Below are 20,058 nucleotides of genomic sequence, written 5' to 3'. Positions count from 1 at the left end.
GTACATAACTCATGCAAGAGTGCAAGACTGAAGACTTCCGCGAGTTTAATTGCAGGTGGATATACGGCCTTTGTTACTCTGTAATCTATGAACAGAGTTTAACCACACGTTAACCACAGAGTTTAATTTCCATAGACAAATTGTTCATTATTGACTATTGTCCAACTATTGTCAATACAAATAACAGTAAACAGTTGAATGTCAAATTGTGCGCCAATTTTGTGTTTTGCTATTAAATGTGTGTGTTATAAAATACCAGCAAGAGGGTCTAAATACGTAGACAAGGTAGGTTTCTAAGAATAAATTATCTTTGTGATCATATTTTAATACTATTCTTGGCTTTTCCACATTCAATTTTGGCTACCAAACTTGAAGATAAAACTGACGCTTAGGTTTATAAAGAAGTTTTGATTACTATTTACGCGGGAATTATTTTATACTTCCCTTGTATCGAATGTTCTTTAATATTTACGTCTTTATATCTTATTCCTAGTACACTAATCATAGGATCTACAGATTAACTTCCGAAGATTCGAAAACAACAGTTTACTTATTTGTACGGCTCTCTAAAAAAAAAGTAGGCATAGGGTGAAGTAAGTGACTATGAACGCTGTATTTTAACCCAAATTCACAAGTTTATGGATAGTTAATAGGTAGGTTGTGCGATATTTAAAGTAAATAACTTATAAATTGATATAATTATGATCCTAAGCAATTAATTTATTTGTAACTTAGGTAGTGTAACAGAATTTGTAATCTAATTTCTATCTATATTATATGTTTGTTGAGTGGCTGATTCATGTAATGACAAGGTATATCTCATTTAGGTATTGTAGGAACAATTTTTAAAGAACTACCCTCTATTGTACAATAAAGCACTGTAATCTCAGTATTGCATTGTTTTGTTTCAATAAAAAAACAAGGACAAGGTTTGAAAAACCTGAACCGGATCTATAAAATTAAATATTATATACAGTTGTATACTAAGAGTTATTTAGAAATTAGAATATTAACAGTGTAAGTGGAGTTGTTTCCAATCACCCAAGTTCACAATTACCTGGATTGACCCTTGCCTACTTAGCATAATGATTGCTTGAACTGACTATTCTATTCCTTAAAATATTTCCACTGAAATTTTGTATCATATTTGGTGTCAATGCTGCAAATAAATACAGTGTAAACCAATGTTTTTGAATTTATTAAATTAAAATCATATGCAAATGAAATGAGTATCATTTGGTCTATTGCTTAATTTTAAACATTCTAGAAAAACAAAAATAGATTAAAAAATGACTTCAATTTTAAGTTCAAGAAGATGGTGTTATAGTATTAAATATTTCAAACGGTTCAGCCATTCTCAATATTAATGAAACAAACACATAGTAATTTATTTTCATATAAATGTAACTTTAATTGTAAAAATCAATTGCTGTTTGGTTATGAAATGAAGTTGTAGTCTAGAGAAGTTTAAAATGTCTAAAAACATAAAAAAGGTGAAATGAAGTTTACCAGGTAATCTAGAACAAAATTTAACTCCTAGCTGTCCAGGCAGACATTCTATCCATTGCCCCCCTTTTGTGTTTTCTCTTCATATGAATGTTCCTTGTGCCTTTATAAAACCATTATTCAGGTATTCATTTTTATTATATTATTTACTAGCTGCGCTCCGCGGTTTAACCCGCGTGGCTTCGCTCCTGTTGGTCTTAGCGTGATGATATATAGCCTATAGCCTTCCTCGTTAAATGGGCTATCAAACACCAAAAGAATTTTTCAAATCGGACCAGTAGTTCTTGAGATTAGCGCATTCAAACAATCAAACAAATAAATGAACTCTTCAGCTTTATAATATTAGTATAGATTTATTTGCTTATGTATTTATTTCTCACAAAGACCACAATGGAGGGGGCAATCCCCGACGCACCTCGCCGAACCCGCGCCGCGCTAGCCGAAATCCCCGCACGACTAGATCGCCTACGAGTAACCCCTCTGCGGACGCTAACTAACACTAGGGAGGTATCTCCCTCACTGCCCTCTGGGTATTTGAGCCCAGCACCGTCCCCTGATGAACAATTGATACAGCAGAGAGGTGGGTAGTTTTAGAAAACTATTTATTTAACCATTTAATAACTCAGGCCCCGGAATCACAGACACAATAGAAAATCTATTGTGTCATGGACCGATCGGGCCGTTCGGGGCTCAATGGGTTAATGTACCACACCAAGTTGAAATTATTTGATAATGGGTAAAAATTAATACAGTGCATATAACGAAAAAATAAGTGGTACACAAATACAAGAAAATGTATTTGTGTACCACTTATATTTCGTTTAAACCAATATATTTGTTGTACAATCACAAAGAAGAATTTTCGATAATTATTTCAATATTTAAATGGGAAAAAGTTGTTTCTGTTTACTATTTGCGCGTTATTTGACTATAATTGTTAATTTAAATAAGGATGTCATAAATATTTCGCAATAAAGAAAATAATTATGCATTTGGTAATTGTACTGTTTGTATGTAGTTATTTTAATAGTACAGGTTCAGTTAATTGTTTGTAAATTAAGGTGAAATCAAGCATTGCAAGAGAAGGTCGCGTTCGTGAAAAATAAGTGCGATATTTCCACACATTGTAATATATTCTACATAAATGAGGAGAAAGTAACTATAAATAATAGTACATAAATGACGTACTTCAAGTCCTCTGCAAAACTAGAACACTTTATTAATAATAATTGGACAAGTATTTTTCAATTTACAGTGTATATTATTTTTAAAATACTGTTTCACCAAATATTAGTATCAGCCATGAATACTTGTTATCTTGTAAGTTGTAAATTTCTTGTTCTGAACTTGTATTTTAAATTAATGATAATTAATATAGTACCTACCCGTATATATTATAACGTAAAATATACTTATATTTACAGGAAGAAAGCGTGTTCCAACGAATTGGTCGCCAGACATCGACTTAAAACGTAATTCCACTTTCCATTCTTTAATACGCACACCCCCGAAGAATACGCCCTCGCGCCACTCTCCTCCCAAACTTGGTGTGACCTTAAGATCCACCCCCAGAAAACGTCTACTACTCGGAGATGTCGAACGCGTCCCCCTTACCCCAGAAAAGATCGACTTCAGCGACATTAGTACTCCGCAAAAGTTCAAAATCAACAGCCCAGTTAAAGCCTCGCCACCTATAAAGCGATGCAGATTAGAAAAATCCTTCGACGCCGAATACAAAGGGCCGATAGACACAGCTCTAAAGGGCCTCAGTCCTATCCAGCTGATCAACATGATAAAGAAAATCACCTACAAACACCCAGAAATTGAAGACGACATTCGCAAAGATATGCCGGTGCCTGATATGGCACCTTTGGAAGAGAGACTCAACTATTTGAAGTCGAACATATTCAAGAGTCTCCCTACATCCAGACTGACATCGAAGACGGATTCACCAGCTTATTCGAGGGTCTCGACACATCTGGCCGCGTTTAAAAAGTGTTTGGTCGATCAAGGGAAGGTGTTGGTTGAATCTCAGCATTGGGAATCGGTCTTGGAATACGTGTTTTTAGCGTGGAGTTACGTGCGGGCTACTCCTGTATGGGACAACCAGCCTCATAATGCTCAGAGAAAGCAATGCTTCAAAGCATTGACCAATTTTTGTATGACTGCCCTGAAAAAGGGTGATTTTACTAAGGATTTCTTGATCGACGTGCAGGATAAGCTTGAAACGATGGAGGCGGACAGCGAAGATATTAAATCGAACATAAAACTTGTTCAAGGAATGTTGCTAGATCCTATAGAATAGGTAATATTAGTTAGATACATTACTTGTGCATAACTTCTTTTTCTATGCATATTTTTTTTATACAAAAAATTTAAATCAGAAATAGTAGCATAAAATAATGTTAAGTCAGAAAGGATTTACATTTTACGAGATACCCAATGTACTTTTTTTAAATTAAATAAACAATAATAATTTTTAAATGCATATCTATCGATGATTTTAGTGAGATGTATTCTGAACACCATTATGTATATGTATTATGTAGTTAAATTCATTTATTTTAGAATCGGCGAAAAATTTTTTGCTTTTTTTAATGTTAAAATATTTGTACCTTTTAGTTAATTGATTTTTAGTAATGCTTTTCTTGTATTGCTGTGTCAATATTTTTAAGTGATTTAGATAATTTATAGGTGTACCTCATCTTTTATTTTTTAAATATTGTTTTCTACAACAATTTAGATTATATCTTCAGGATTAACTTTGTGCCAAATGTTAATTATTTTATCTTCAAATTAGTAATACAGGTATACACCAAGACTGCATTTAAAAATATTTATCATGTATTTTAAAATAATATATTAAAATTAAAAAAGAGCACAAGCTCTTAGACTATAAGGAACAGTGAAATAATAATTTAGCCGAAGATAAAATTTTCATATCTGCCTTACTATAAATGTGCCTTGTAACGTTAATTTTTAATGACCAAATATCAATGATATTACGTAATGTATAGCAATTAAGTATATCGTGGTTTTAAATAAATTGTGTTTTCATTATTTAATTGTTTTAATTAATTTGTAGATTGCCAATGAAGAAACGTCGAATTAAAGTAGTGGAATTTATTAAATACTATCAAAATAATTATTAGCTTAATTTTTAAGTCTTAAAAAGGAGTACTAATTTTGTTATTTCTTTTTTTATTTCAAAGCTGGATGCGGCCACCGGCCACGGGCTCGAATCCCGCCACATGATCAATTTTTTCAAATAATCTTATCTTTAAAATTTTATTATAAATAGCATTTAACTAATGTTATGAAACTAAATACCAAATAAAATTATCGTTTTTTTTTTATTTCCGTACTTAGTTAAGTTTTAACTTACAAATAAAATTAGCAACCAGCTCTCGACCTACAAACAATTTCGGTATCATTAACGCACAAACAACGGAGGTAACAACTGTGCAGTCAGTTTATGCCCAACTTATCGTCATGACGTACGTGGAGTTTGCAGTAAACGGGAAAAAATGTCGGGGTAAGAATATTGGCATAAAAATTCAAAATTTTATAAAAAAATGTCAACAAAGGTTGTGATTACAATTCAAAATTTGGTTTATAATGTTGGTTCCCTTTGGCTATTAAATTTTTCATTGAAAATAAAGGAAGTGAAAAGATAATTAACTGCCAAAAACTGCAAACAACCTAGTGATAGTCTGTCCTTTAAATTATATGCAATGCGAAAGTAATATGTGTTTATTTTATTTTATTTATTTGTATTTACTACTTAGTATTTATATGTATATATATGTATAGGTAAGGTGTTTTATTTTATACTTACATATTTCAATACAAAAAAAAAACAGATGTGACTAGAAAATAATTACGATAGACTAGATAAGTATTCGGAAAGTGCAAAGTCAGCAGGTTATTTATTTGGTTTAAATACCTATAAGGCTATAAATTCGATGTATAATTTTTTCTTAAAAAATATCTAGCTCTAAGAAGAACGACAAGTAACTTTAAACATAGAGCACAGAGTGCTAGAAATGCTATCCTATATTATGTAGTAATAGAGCCCATAACAACTAGTTATTGCTCAATCGTGGCTCAATCCAAACCAAGACCAAGTGTAGTTCCCACTGGTCTGGTAATCTGGTATTAACAATTAGGTACCTAAACATTCGCGAAAAACCTGTTTAGTGCATGTCGAGGCAATAGTTTAAAACCGTTCACACACTGTTTTATTCTTTTTGTATACAATAAGGAAAATATAAAACTTGTACAATCATATTGTAACATTGATATTTAGATAAAAGCTAAAGCATACACCTGGGTCACAGATTGTAAGATACCGTGGGTCCAGAGCTTTTATCCGAGGATAGACACCATATGTATTAGCTAGTTCAATAAAGAAACGAATCTTCAATGGCGGCCAAAGCTGACTTTGACAGATGGTAGGATCAGCAAAAAAGAAAATAAAAATAACGTAAATTGATAATTATTTTATTAATTATTTCAAATTGTTTGTTGACAAACTTTTTTGTTATTGTATTTGTGTATTTATATGAATTATCATATTTACGTATACAGAATGTAATAAAATCCCCATAATACTTGTAATAAGCCCATAAAACTGAACAACTTTTCCCAAAGAACATATTTTGTCAAATTCCAAGAAAACATTATTTACTTTCGCAAATGCATAATTGTCATTGTAAATTTATGATAAAAACTATTATAGGGAAAATCAAATACATTTTAGTGATTTTATTTTTCCATTTTTTTTTTGCATACCGTACGGCCGTGTGTGAGCGAGAGGGAATGATAAGCGCCGCCATTGAAGATTCGTTTCTTTAAAGAACTGACTAATATTTTGTTATGGCAGAAACTTTCTCCCTCTAATTACTAGCTAAAATTAATCCACCGTGTTAAACTATTTTCATTCCAAAGTTGGATCAATATAATTTATATATTTTAATATATTTTTATGTAATTTATATTGTATTGTTAAAAAAAATAAACAAGTGAATGTCACTTATTTGCACATATTCCTCTAGGCGCTTTAAATCTATTTACTACGCATGATTCAATCAATAAGTTATATAACAATTATATCTGATAGATTCTTAGAAGAATATTATTCAATTTGCATGCTGCATACAATATATATCAGATCAGAATTTATTATAATTTTATAAAATAAATAATTTACTTATTAATATAATAATAGAATAATAAATAATAATTTAAATTTCCATGGCCACACTTCCAAGAAAATCTACGTTTCATGCAAGGAGTTCGCATTACATTATAAATATAATGTCCATGACAAATAATAGATATATGTATTACCATCATTTGAATAGCCTCTAACTGTGCCTCTAACTATTATTATGTCGTTATATTATTATTGTAACAGCTGGTTGACAAAAACTCATTTCATTGAAAATAATATCTATACCTACCTAGGTACCAGCTGTTCGTAAAAGCACATACACGTGTAAAACACAATAATATACGTAATAAATAAGGTTTATTTTAATTAAATAACATGTATTTAATGTATAGTGGCTGTGCCCCGCGGCTTTACCCGCATTGCTTCGCTCCTATTGGTCTTAGCGTGATGACTGATGATAACATATTACATATAGCTAGCCTTCCTCGATAAATAGACTATCTGATAGGGAAATAATTTTTCAAATAAGATTCGTGGATACTGGATCCTGAGATAAGCGCGTTCAAGCAAACAAACAAACTCTTTAGATTTATTATATTAGTTTATAGAGTTACAGCCAGCCGGATTTAATCTAAGCACTTTAAAAACATTATTTTCGCTGTTAAATAATAATTATTTTAAATTATAAACATGTTTATTGTTTATGAAATATTTTATGTAGTGCGCCAAGAAGAATAGGTATATTATTACCGACCGAATTTTCCCGCACACAATAAACTTTTCCGCCTAAGGCCTGAATGCCTTTAGTAAATCTAGAGCGTTATTAATTCTATCTATACTAATATTATAAAGCTGAAGAGTTGGTTTGTTTGAACGCGCTAATCTCGGGAACTACTGGTCCGATTTAAAAAATTCTTTCAATGTTCTCTCTAATCTCTCTAAGACCAACAGGAGCGGAGCACTGCGGGTAAAACCGCGGAGCACAGCTAGTATTTTATATAAAGATCTTGCTGTATAATAAGGACAAAAATGTCACATGTTTAGTTTACAAAACCTAAAGTTTTTTCGTCTGTAATTTAATATTATAATTATTAATTATGTACGCACCCATTCAAAACTAGACGAAAGGAAATGTTTTAAATACCTATATTGAAATTTTGTTAATTTACATTATTAATTCAGTGCTCATTATTATTTTGAGTTTAGACAGACACTATAGGTATTGACCTAGGTATACTATATATACTATGTATTGACTATAGTCGTATACCTAAGTCAGCAACCTACCTATTTATATATTCTAACAATCGCAAAGGAAACAAATATATTTTTTTCTATTTATAACAATAGGTATAAATTATAGGTATAAAGTAAGAAACAGAACTCAATGGAAATGTATTTTAAACTTCTTCTTCTTCTTCTTTTAAGCCTTAATTCACCCATAGTCGGGTATAACCGTATAGGCCTCCTCATGTTTTTTCCATTCTTTGCGGTCTTTGGCCAGACGCATCCAAGATTTACCCGCTGTTTTAGAGATATCGTCGGACGATACAACCTATTCATTATCAATAATAGGTACCTAACTAAGATTATGCTTAATAATATTATATTGTTCTAATCTTCGACAAAAATCAAAATCACATAAATACAAAAATTATGTGTTTTGCGTATAAATATGGTAAGTATTAATTTCACACCTGTTCAAATAGGTAACGTTAATGAAAATAAAATATTTTACAATTTGTCACACGATTCATCAAATAATTAATATGCTAAAATGTGGCTAAAATATAACTACCTATAATATGTTCTTTACAATCTTTTTACAATACGTCATGTCTTTTATTTTAATATTGATAATTTATTTTTTGCATCGTGTTCTTTTTATTTTATGTAACTTACTTAGTTCTAGATAAATAGCAAATATATTTCCTGGTTGAATGTGAGAATGGTTCCACTATGATTACCTAGTAGGTATTTGAAATTTACTAAATTAAAATATATAACTACTTAGGTACCTAATGACTTGACTCTTTATATCGCAGGCATATTTATAATTTTGAGTAAATGTATGTATATTGTACTTAGTTGTAATCTCAATAATTAGTTTCATAGAGTTCATAATTATTCTAGTCGACAACAGATTTCCACGCTACCTATCCCTAAATGCCTACATCAGGTATTCTTTGGAGTTACCCGGGACGAAAGCCATGTGCCACCAAGGCGTGTGTGGTTCTTGTATCGTGATGGTGCACGCTTACAGACCCACCTTCGGAACATATGAGACGTTTTCTGTAAATTCCGTAAGTAGCCGTGTGAAAAAATAAAAATAATCTCTTTTTACTCCTGATTCAAAAGTGAAGAAAATAATTATATAAACTTATTTGCTAAATTATCGTATAGTAAACATTGTAGTGATTTGTAGAGTATGCCTGTCGGTCCTGTAGTTATTATGTATGGGTATATTATCAATTATTATTTTTTGCAGTGTCTCGTCTTGGCTGTATCTTGTCACGGGTGGGAAATAACAACAATAGAAGGGGTGGGGAGCAGGCGCGTTGGGTACAGTGAAGTACAGAAACGCATGGCTGCTAACAATGCCACGCAGTGTGGGTACTGCACCCCGGGATGGGTGATGCAGTTGCATAGGTATATTTATTTTGTATGTTTCTTTTCCCTCTATTTCCTCCTTATAATAAACAATAGCCCTTGAAAGTAGACGTCGTTATATGCATATAAAAATTGAAAAATCGATATATAAGTATCTTTCAAATGTAGAGCTGACGCTCTACAGTCTACATGAAAATGTTAGTTGTATTTCAATCTATACTTCTATACTAATATTATAAAGAGGAAAAGTTTGTAAGTATGTATGTATGTATGGTTTTCACGCAAAAACTACTGGACCGATTTCAAAAATTCTTTCACCATTAGAAAGCTGCATCTTTACTGAGCAACATAGGCTATATTGCATTTTCAAAAAAATTAGAGATCCTTACCAAAAATGCAATAATGTAACCCAAGGTGTAAAAAAATCCTCAAAAAAACTTCTGTCATCGCGTGCGCTGCGGAATCTATTGAAGATAGAACAAAAAAATATTCTACGGTATTATAGAATGGATCAATATCTACAAGAAAGTCCGCGATACCATATGTCCATCTTCAGTAGTTATGTTACTACAACAACTTTTTTACGTTTTCAAAGTAAATAGAAGTGCCGACAGTAATCAAACCATGTTATCCATACACATATATTAATCCTTATCCCATTAAATGATGTTTTATTATAGACTGTTTCAATACCAGCAAAATACTTTTTAAATGAAAAGAATTGGATATTCCATTCAAAAGATATAACGAATTTTTAAAAGTGTCAATCTACAGAAAATAGTAGGTATACTGTTCGAGCAGGCCGTAGTGCGGGGGTCACGGAGGAATTCTACCAATATGCGTCTTGACGGAACACAGTGGGGTTTTGGTCGGTAGGAATCCGACATAACCCACGGCCCCTCCCCCGGAGGCCGTGGGTATCTATGAAAGATTTCCCCACTAAAACAAAAAAAAAGGCCGTAGTGCGGGACGGGGTAAAGGTGATTTTCATGTGATTAAAAATTAAACCTATAGTCCGACCTATAGTAGACTTCACTGTAACGATATCGCTATCTATGCGGGTGAAACCGCAGGGCATTGCTAGTAATGTATATGTGTATTGTTAATTAATTTAGATTTTTAATGAACTACATACATATATGTATGTATGTAACTTTAAGTCATTAAATTCTTAGCTAAAAAGAAAACAACACTAAGGCTACATTGCGCCCAGTTCATCAGGGGGATTGAAAAACAAAACATACATTCATAATAGACTCTTGTTCTTCGGAATATGTTTTCTAATGAAATAAGTATGCTAAGTAGGTACCTTGGCATTCTTCAGTACGAAGTGTATTAGTGCGTACCTAATGGGTAACTTTTAGCGGATATGTGCATTTGCACTAATTACATATCCAAATGTAGATAATTAGCATTTCCCTAAAACATAAAGATGCAATCGGTCGTCGCAGAAAAAGTTTCTAATCAAACAACTAATGATTAGAAACTTTTTCTTATACCTATTCCTTTTAGTAATTTATAAAAATATTGTCTACTAGATATAAATTTATTAGATATAAAAATAATCACTCTTTAAATGATGATACTAGGTATATCATTATCTTCATTCATTAAGTAAATTACTCAAGTTAGTTGAATTTGCATATTTCCATAAAATGAAATAATTAATTCGCAAACCAAGCATACCTAATTATTATTACGTGTATCATATTATAATATGGTTAACCAGATGCTAAAATATAAAAAAAAACCTTTATTTCCAGCCTCCTTGATAAAGACCTGACGATGGCAGAACTAGAAAATTCTTTCGGAAGCAACACATGCCGTTGTACTGGATACAGGCCAATATTAGACACCATAAAATCCTTTGCAACCGACGCCCCTAAAGACGTGTTAATGGATATAGAAGAACTGAAAATCTGCAGTAAAACAAAGAAAATATGCGAACGAAAATGCTCCACAGATAGCATTAACAGCGATTGGAGTATGATAAAAGATCCTAGCGTGATAGAAATAGACTATGGTCATGAAAAGTACATAAAAGTTTACACTGTGGATGAGATTTTTACTGCTATTCAACAGGCGCAAGACAATTATATGTTGGTTGATGGCAACACTGCTAAAGGTAAATTTATTTTCGTAAATAAACTCAAACTCAAACATTTATTTATTCAATTAGACTTCTTCTAGGAGCACTTTGAAATCGTCATTACATATTTTAACATTTACCACCGATTCGGAAAACAGTATTTATGGAGAAGAACCGGCAAGAAACTCGATAGTTGCTCTTTTAAATCATGTCAGTATTACAATTTAATTTTACAAAATGTATAGGTATATGCAGTTACACTGCATATATTATCATAATATGCCAAAGAACTGTTCTGTGGTATTTACGCGTTTTTACGGGTTTTCATCTTCAATAATTAAAATTCCAAATAATTTTTTACACTATCGGGAAGCACTTACAAATCGTAATGTAGTAATTATTCACGTAAATTACTATATTACAATTTACAAGGTATTCACAGTATTTATTGAAAGCAGGACGAACCAAATTAATAGGCAATTATGATTAAAATAAATTTATCAGTTCATTTAATTAATTCTACTTTTAACACGTAACTAACTGTTAAAATAAACCGATTATTTTTTTATTGAAATGTTTGCATTCAAATTTTTTTAAGTGTATCTCGTAATTTGCGTTTTAAAATACATAACAATATTTGGGTTCTATGTTTTGATTTTTATTAATAATATTGTATACATTTTAATCTATGTCAAAAAAATGTTTTTATTAATTTGATCATATTTTCAGGTGTCCTTCCAAACTTATTCGACTATCCGCCAATTCTTATAGATATAAGCGAAGTCACATCTTTAAAACAATATGACTTCGACCAAAATCTTATTCTTGGAGCTAATATCACGCTAGAGGACTGTATTACGATATTTAAAAACGAGGCAAAGTCAAGAGATGATTTCACATACTTAGAGCAGATGAGGAAACATTTGGATTTGGTCGCCCATATTCCTGTTAGAAGGGTAAATACATATAATATGTATTTTCTATAAATACTAAAAATATTTTAGACTCCAATTTTCTGAGGGTAGATGGATGATTCTCTTTCATGCAAACCACAGAATTGATTTTGATGATACTCGAATGTGTTTTGGTTTTGTACCAGAATAACATAAACTTTAAAAAATACATATTTGGTAGTGGTTGTAGTAATAATGCGCCACATTCCACATAAAAATTCACTTGTGTTAATTCCGAGAGCTATTTATACCTATCTCTATGCTCAATTTCATCATAATCGATTCAATCGATTTAGCGTATTTAAATATTTACCTTAGTTTATTTATCATAATTACGCTTTTTTTACTAGATTTTCACAAAATTGCTTGCAGATTGGTTCGTTAGCCGGAAACCTGATGATAAAGCATATGAAACCAGATTATCAATCCGATATATTCCTCCTGCTCGAAAGTGTGGGAGCTATTGTTACAATAAGTAAGTTATTTTTGGGTGCAGATATTTCATTTTCATTTGAGTAGGTATTAAAGAACCTATCTAGGTTATTGACGGAATAATTTTTAAATCGCTAATGAGTAATTGTAAATTTTTCGAAGTATATTTTCATGAACTGAATAAAACTTACTACATTTTATTTAAACAATTTTAAAATATTGTGTGTATTCGTTACTAAGGTTTTCTGTTACTAGATATGATTTAATTGCAGTATTTTTACGGCCTATCTAGAATAACATAAAAATTTCCATTTTCAAGTAGAAATTTAGCAAAAATGTTCCTCTGTATATAATGTTTCCGTTCACAGAAAACCCACAACAGGAATTAGCCCTGACCCTCACAGATTTCTTGGCTCATGATATGTCGGGATGGCTTATAATAAACTTCAAACTCCCTCCATTGAGTTCTTGTCATATTTATAAGACTTATAAGGTAAATAACATTTCTATAATATTTGCTAATATCAATTTCTAAATATATTACAGATTTTACAAATTATTATATGTTCTATAGTAAAATGCCGTGTTAGTTGCATCACTTGTAACGAAAGCACGCCTGAATTATTTTATTGATTTTTGATTATTTTTTGACGTGACAACGTCTTATAATTCGATAAAGCCGGCTGCACGCACGAAAAAACATGACTCATGCGGCGTTACCTCGCTCTGAGGCGTTCCATGTAAGGCTTGAAGTGCGAGCGAGAGCGCGGAACGAGCGACAAAGAAGCACAATCGGACGTTGTCACGTTCAACTATCGTCAGTAAACCGACTTTACAGACAATTAATTTTTTCAGTTTTAGTTGAATACGATAATAAATGTGGAAAATTTTGAAATATACCCGGGCGATCAGCTAGTTTAAATTAGAATAATGTATAAATAAATAAAATTATTTTTCCAGATAACACCAAGGAGCCAAAACGCTCTAGCCATAGTAAACGCGGCGTTTAATTTCAAAATAAACCAAGATACAAGTATAATTGAAGAAGCAACTATAGTTTTCGGCAATATATCAGCACATTTTACTCACGCTATAGCTACAGAAAATTATTTGACGGGAAGAAATGTGTTTTCTAATAAAGTATTGTCAGAGGCGATACGACATTTGGATCAAGAAATTACGCCTGTAGAAAATCCACCTGAACCCTCGCCAATGACCAGGAAGAAATTGGCTATTGGTATATTTTATAAGGTAAGTTGATAATCTATTTTATAATATGAAAACCAGCTAACTGAAGCTTGCAATTTTTTGAATGGTTTCGGTATTGTGAGCTTTTTCATGTCCTTTGGATATGTTGACTGCACTATCTCTACATTGTGAGAAAAGTAAATAATATTATTGTTTAATAAATTAATCCTTTATTGTACAATTGGGTTTAATCTTATTTTATAATATCTTAATTGATTTAAATGTACAAATGGCGGCCTTATGGCTCTAAGCCATCTCTGCCAGGCAACCTCTATTATATTGATTCCTAAGTTAACAGTTAATTTTGACTCTAAACGTGAAAAAGAAACAACATAATTTTATCAGTATGAAAATAATTTTATTTAAATTTAATTCTTCTCAATTATCTCATTGAGCATTTGTCTATCGAATGAAAAACTGCATATCAGATTTTGCTCTACCATGTATGTACTTTGTAGAGCAACGACGTGTAGATTGTTCTATACGTCTTATTTATTTATTTAACTTATATTTTCAGTTCATCCTCACCATTTCCCCACCAGACCTTTACCCCAGCAGATTTTCCTCAGGCGCGTCTCTAATAACTCGACCGCTATCTTCCGGTATACAACAATACCAAACTGACCCTACGTTATATCCTCTAAACCAACCGGTACAGAAGTTAGAAGGGATAATACAGAGTTCTGGGGAAGCTGAATATGTTAATGATATACCACCAAGTCGACATGATGTTTTTGGGGCTTTTGTACTGTCTACAGTACATTCGGGAAGGGTTGATGCGTATGATTATGATATTCTTGTAAGTATTAATTTTATTGTGGTCAAAATTTGTACAAATTGGTAAAATTATTCTTCAAAAACTTAGTTTGTTATATGAAAATGTGCTTTCTAATAAATAGTATCGTATTAAACAGTGTCTCAAGCACGAGATTTTAAATATCGCATTCGTCAAAAAAGGAAAACACGATTTTGCTCATCCATCGGGAATTTTTATCGTACACTTTGTGTGTTTTCAAAATATAATATTAAAATGAAAAAACAGTAAACTTCGCTGTTCTAATTTTATTTATAATTAATTTTTTAGTTCTTAACAATGAACATACTTTGAACCTCCACAGAAAGAACCCGGCGTCATAGCGTTACTAACAGCTAAAGATATCCCCGGAGTAAATTCCTTCGCCTTCCCCGGCATTCCTCTCCAAGAGGTCGAAGAAGAAATATTAGCAGAAAACGAGATAAAGTTCTATGGCCAGCCTATCGCCATTTTAGTAGCTGAAAGTGAAAATCTTGCTGTTTTAATGGCTGATAAAGTAAAAGTGACGTATAGAGATGTTCCGAAATCACTTCCAGTATTGACGATAGATGAGGCCAAGAAAGATCCTGATCGGTACAAAGCAGGGGAAAGGGATGATGAAAAGATTATACCGAAGGGCTCTGGGTCGGATGTAAGGAAAGTTATTAAAGGTAAATGTTAATTTACAATATGCTGAGAACTTTTATTTTTGGTTGGGATAAAGAAAATGCATAAATAATTCTTCTATAGTGTATCTATCTTAGTGCTTTCTCTGTTTTTCATCGCTGTTTTAAAACAAATGTTTATTTATTCATTCAATTTCTTGTATTGAATAAACTATCAAATTCAATTTGTTAGAAAATTTACTAGTATCAATGGTTTTACGATCACCTACTTTGCGACATTAGTAGGTATTAACCTACTAATGTCGCAAAGTACCTAAATTTGTAAAATAAATTTTTCGTGTTAAATCTGAAGTGGGCCTATTTAATTTTAATATTGTTTCTTTGTGCGTGTTTTTCGACGAAGTATTTTTCGTCGAATTCCTAAAGCAGAAAAATATAATTTCCGGCTACCATAATTTCAAAAGAAATGTCTGTTTTTAAGGTAAATACGAGATCGGTGCCCAATACCACTACTATATAGAGCCAATATCGTGCGTTGTGATACCCGTGGACAAAGGGCTAGAGGTGTACAGTACTGCGCAGTGGATCGACTTGGTGCAGATCTGTGTGGCTCGCTGCTTGGGTATGAAGGAAAGCGAGTGAGTATTGGTATTATCTATTCTACAGTCAAAACCCTGAACCGGTCAATATCCTTATTGACGGTTATTAAGCTTATTGACTAAAGGCGTCGGTTAATATCCTTATTGACTGATTTTATCTGATAAAATAAAATCAGATAAAATCAGTTTATCAGATAAAATCAGTCAATAAGGATATTAACCTATTTAGTCAATAAGCTTAATAACCGTCAATAAGGATATTGACCGGTTCAGGGTTTTGACTGTAACATCTATACTAATATTATAAAGCTGAAGAGTTTGTTTGCTTATTTGTTTGAACGCGCTAATCTCAAGAACTACTGGTCCGATTTGAAAAAAATCTTTCGGTGTTTGATAGCCCATTTATCGAGGAAGGCTATATATAGGCTATAATATATCATCATGCTAAGACCAACAGAAGCGGAGCCACGTGGGTGAAACCGCGGAGCACAGCTAGTTTAAGAAATATACCTGTTCTGAAAATGGAGACTATAAGTTGAACCTTATATTGTTTTATCGCCATATCAAATATTGTGAAAATCTGCTCAGTTGTTAAATCGAACTAATATTTATTGTGCAGAAATGGTCTGGTAACTGAATAATTATGAAAGTACCTAAGATTAATTACGTCAACATTTTGAATTATTATTTCAGTGTCTTCGTAAAGGTCCGTCGTCTTGGCGGCGGTTTTGGCGGCAAACTTAGCAGAAATGTTCAAGTGGCAACCGCTTGTGCTCTTGTAGCAAGGAACCTTAATAGACCCTGTCGTTTTATCTTACCGTATGGAACTAATATAACTTCGATGGGCAGGAGAGTACCAGCACAGTTAACTTATGAAGTATTTGTTGTTTTATTTTGCAATTACTTAATTTTTAAAAAGAAAGCTCATGAAATTTTAAGTTGAAAAAAGCTTAGAGCTTTATGAAAAGCTCACGAAATGTCCAACTTATTATTTTAAGTTAAAAAAGCTTAGAGCTTTATGAAAAGCTCACGAAATGTCCAACTTATTATTTTAAGTTAAAAAAAAGCTTAGAGCTTTATGAAAAGCTCACGAAATGTCCAACTTATAATTTTAAGTAAAAAAAAACTTAGAGCTTTATGAAAAGCTCATGAAATGTCCAATTTATAATTTTAAGTAAAAAAAGCTTAGAGCTTTATGAAAAGCTCACGAAATGTCCATTTTATTACTTTAAGTTAAAAAAGCTTAGAGCTTTATGAAAAGCTCACGAAATGTTCAACTTATTATTTTAAGTTAAAAAAAAGCTTAGCTCTCAAAATGTCCAACTTATTATTTTAAGTTAAAAAAAGCTTAGAGCTTTATGAAAAGCTCACGAAATGTCCAACTTATTAGTTTAAGCTAAAAAAAGCTTAGAGCTTTATGAAAAGCTCACGAAATGTCCAACTTATAAGTTTAAGTTAAAAAAAAAGCTTAGAGCTTTATTAAAATTCTCCATCCATAATGATTAAAGATGGCTTTGGGATAAAAACCTATAATGTTACTAATTTATTTTATTCCTAATAAGGTGGGAGTAAACGACGTTGGAAAGATTCAATATCTAAAAGGTATAATAATCGAAGATGATGGATGTACACACAACGAAGGCATATTAACTTATGTCGCTGGGAGTTTTCCGAACTGCTATGATTCTAGCTTCTATAACCTACAGACTGGCAGAGTTCTTACGCAACGACCTTCTAACACTTTTAATCGAGCACCTGGTATGTGAAATATCATGATTCCTTTCAATTTTGTTACAGAATAAACCTTATTCATATGCTAAATACTGCTTAAATTAATATGCGTTTACGTTTCCCCAAAATAATAAAGATATTTTACTGGCTATTTTTTATTCTTATACTAACTTGGCTCTGCCTTGGTAACTATTTTCAGGGACATTAGAAGGTATCGCCGCTATCGAAGAAGTCATGGAGCGCATAGCTTTCGAATTAAAAAAAGATCCCACAGAGGTTCGTCTAGCAAACATGAGATCTGATGATAACGATATCCCTGAATTGATAGAAAAGTTAAAAGTTCAAGCTGATTACGATAAACGTCGGGCAGAAGTCGACCAATTCAATAAAGACAATCGCTGGATGAAGAAAGGGTTACATATCGCTGTAATGCTTTTCCCTGTGGAGTTCTATGGGAATTATTCAGCAATGGTCTCCATATATCGTGGGGATGCTACTGTAACAGTAACTACAGGAGGAATAGAGATGGGTCAAGGGGTGAATACAAAGGCAGCTCAAGTCTGCGCATACGAACTTGGAATTCCTTTAGATTTAGTGTCAGTTTTACCCAGCTATTCCTTCGTTGCTGCTAACAATGTCTTCTCAGGGTCTAGTATTGTTAGCGATAGCGTTTCCTACGCTATACAGCAAGCGTGTCAAATAATAAAAGATAGATTAGCACCGCTAAAAGCAAAAATGGATAATCCTACCTGGTTGGAACTGATTCAAAAGGCTGGGGATGAGCAAATTGACCTCGTGGCTGAATATATGATGAACGATAAGGATCCAAAGTTACAAGAATATAGTGCATTCAATGTTACTATATGTGAAGTACAGTTGGATGTTCTGCTTGGAAGGTTCCAGATTAATAGGGTTGATACGCTTGAAGATGCGGGGTTGAGCGCTAATCCAGCTGTCGATATAGGACAGGTATTTTTTATATATTTTCTTGGTAAAGAATTGCCATTTTTTGTTTTTCAAATTCAAATTGTCTTTATTTGCTGAATGTATGTTGTGGAATTGATGGTAATAAACTGTTGTTCTAAAAGTAAGTTTCTATAAAAAAATAACGAATAATAATATTAAGAAATATGACGAAGATGGAACAATGTGAAATCTTAATAAGAGCTTTTTAATCGCAAAATATTTAGTTGTAGGTAACCAGTTCAAATTTGTTTGTTTTTACAATACAGAAATGAGAATAGATGAATGTAATTTAATTATAACGTATCAGAACTTTATATATTTTTTGTATCAATGTATTTTTTACTTACAGGTGGAAGGAGCCTACATTCAAGGGTTGAGTTATCATACATTTGAACACTTCGTCTACGATAAGATAACTGGAAAATTATTAAATGACAGAGCTCTTAATTATGAAGTATATTTAGCGAAGGATATTCCAGTCGATTATAGGGTATATTTGAGATTCAATTCGAAGAATACGAGAGGCGTTTTGGGAGCCAAAAGTTAGTATAATATTTAATTTAAAAAGTTATATGAAAAATTTTACTGCATCAAAATCATATATTTACATATTCATTTTTAGTACCATGTAATGGATCATAATCTAAATGAATTAACTATAAACTGAAGAACTGTTATCTTTTTAACTTTTTATACAGATCCTAGGCTAATTAATAGAAGCTGTTATTGTATCTAATTATGTACTTTGAAAAATTATTCAATTATGCCTATTGATTTGTTAAATTATATCAATGTTAAATATCAATTTTTCAGCGGCTGGAGAAATGGGCGTATGTACCGGCTATGGTATAACATATGCCTTGAGGGAATGTATCAATGAATCCCGAAAGGATTCCGGTTATGATCTCTCAGTATATTACGATTTTGGTAAGAATATTACTTTTCGATTTACATATTTCTATGTACCTTGTGTAATTAAAGTACGTAGTTACATAAATTGCAAAACTGTTTTGGGAAGAAGTATATAATAAGAAATAATAAAAAAATATAATAAGAATTGGCAATTCTTAATAAGTTGGTTATAAAAATTACAATAAACATTTGTTTGTTTTCAGACTTCCCGCGCAACACTGAAGCTATATTGAAAGCGCTGGATGTGAAATTAAGCGAATTTGTATTGAAGCCATAAACATTTATTGAAATATGAAAATCCGTCCACTTTCTATACATATTTTATACAGCTTTAACTTTAAGAGTTATAATTATAAGTGTCCAGTTTTTTATCTATATATTTTTTTTAAAAATTTTTTTAAAAAAAACTTTTTATTG

General features: G+C 31.9%; 3 protein-coding genes across 4 annotated transcripts in view; all 3 read left to right on the top strand.

Moving 5' to 3' along the window:
* Positions 1 to 20,058, top strand: part of PCB (Pyruvate carboxylase) — a 132,691-nt gene that overhangs the window by 39,783 nt on the left and 72,850 nt on the right. The gene's annotated exons all lie outside the window — the stretch shown is intronic.
* Positions 190 to 4,566, top strand: LOC149487226 (uncharacterized). Its single transcript, XM_089697497.1, has 3 exons — positions 190 to 285; positions 1,891 to 2,086; positions 2,931 to 4,566. Exons 1-3 carry the CDS (start codon positions 199 to 201, stop codon positions 3,809 to 3,811), a joined length of 1,164 nt encoding a protein of 387 aa, XP_089553623.1. The 5' UTR covers positions 190 to 198; the 3' UTR covers positions 3,812 to 4,566.
* On the top strand, positions 4,958 to 20,019 carry LOC149487225 (uncharacterized). 2 transcript variants are annotated; one of them, XM_089697495.1, is made up of 17 exons: positions 4,958 to 5,041; positions 8,816 to 8,985; positions 9,171 to 9,331; positions 11,056 to 11,417; positions 12,111 to 12,337; positions 12,707 to 12,809; positions 13,135 to 13,259; positions 13,727 to 14,017; positions 14,532 to 14,813; positions 15,133 to 15,478; positions 15,915 to 16,071; positions 16,726 to 16,909; positions 17,595 to 17,790; positions 17,963 to 18,732; positions 19,079 to 19,271; positions 19,543 to 19,656; positions 19,845 to 20,019. In XM_089697495.1, exons 1-17 carry the CDS (start codon positions 4,999 to 5,001, stop codon positions 19,916 to 19,918), a joined length of 3,798 nt encoding a protein of 1,265 aa, XP_089553621.1. In that variant the 5' UTR covers positions 4,958 to 4,998; the 3' UTR covers positions 19,919 to 20,019. The 2 variants fall into 2 exon arrangements, with proteins under 2 accessions (XP_089553621.1, XP_089553622.1); XM_089697496.1 differs by lacking the exon at positions 4,958 to 5,041 and adding an exon at positions 5,743 to 5,897.

This window comes from Colias philodice, chromosome 7 (assembly GCF_061535455.1).
Source record: "Colias philodice isolate Cphi_HAF_F1 chromosome 7, ilColPhil1 Martin Lab GWU primary, whole genome shotgun sequence".
Taxonomy (NCBI): Eukaryota; Metazoa; Arthropoda; class Insecta; order Lepidoptera; family Pieridae; genus Colias; species Colias philodice.
The sequence above is the reverse complement of the archived record's forward strand: the minus strand, read 5'-3'. Positions and strand labels throughout refer to the sequence as shown.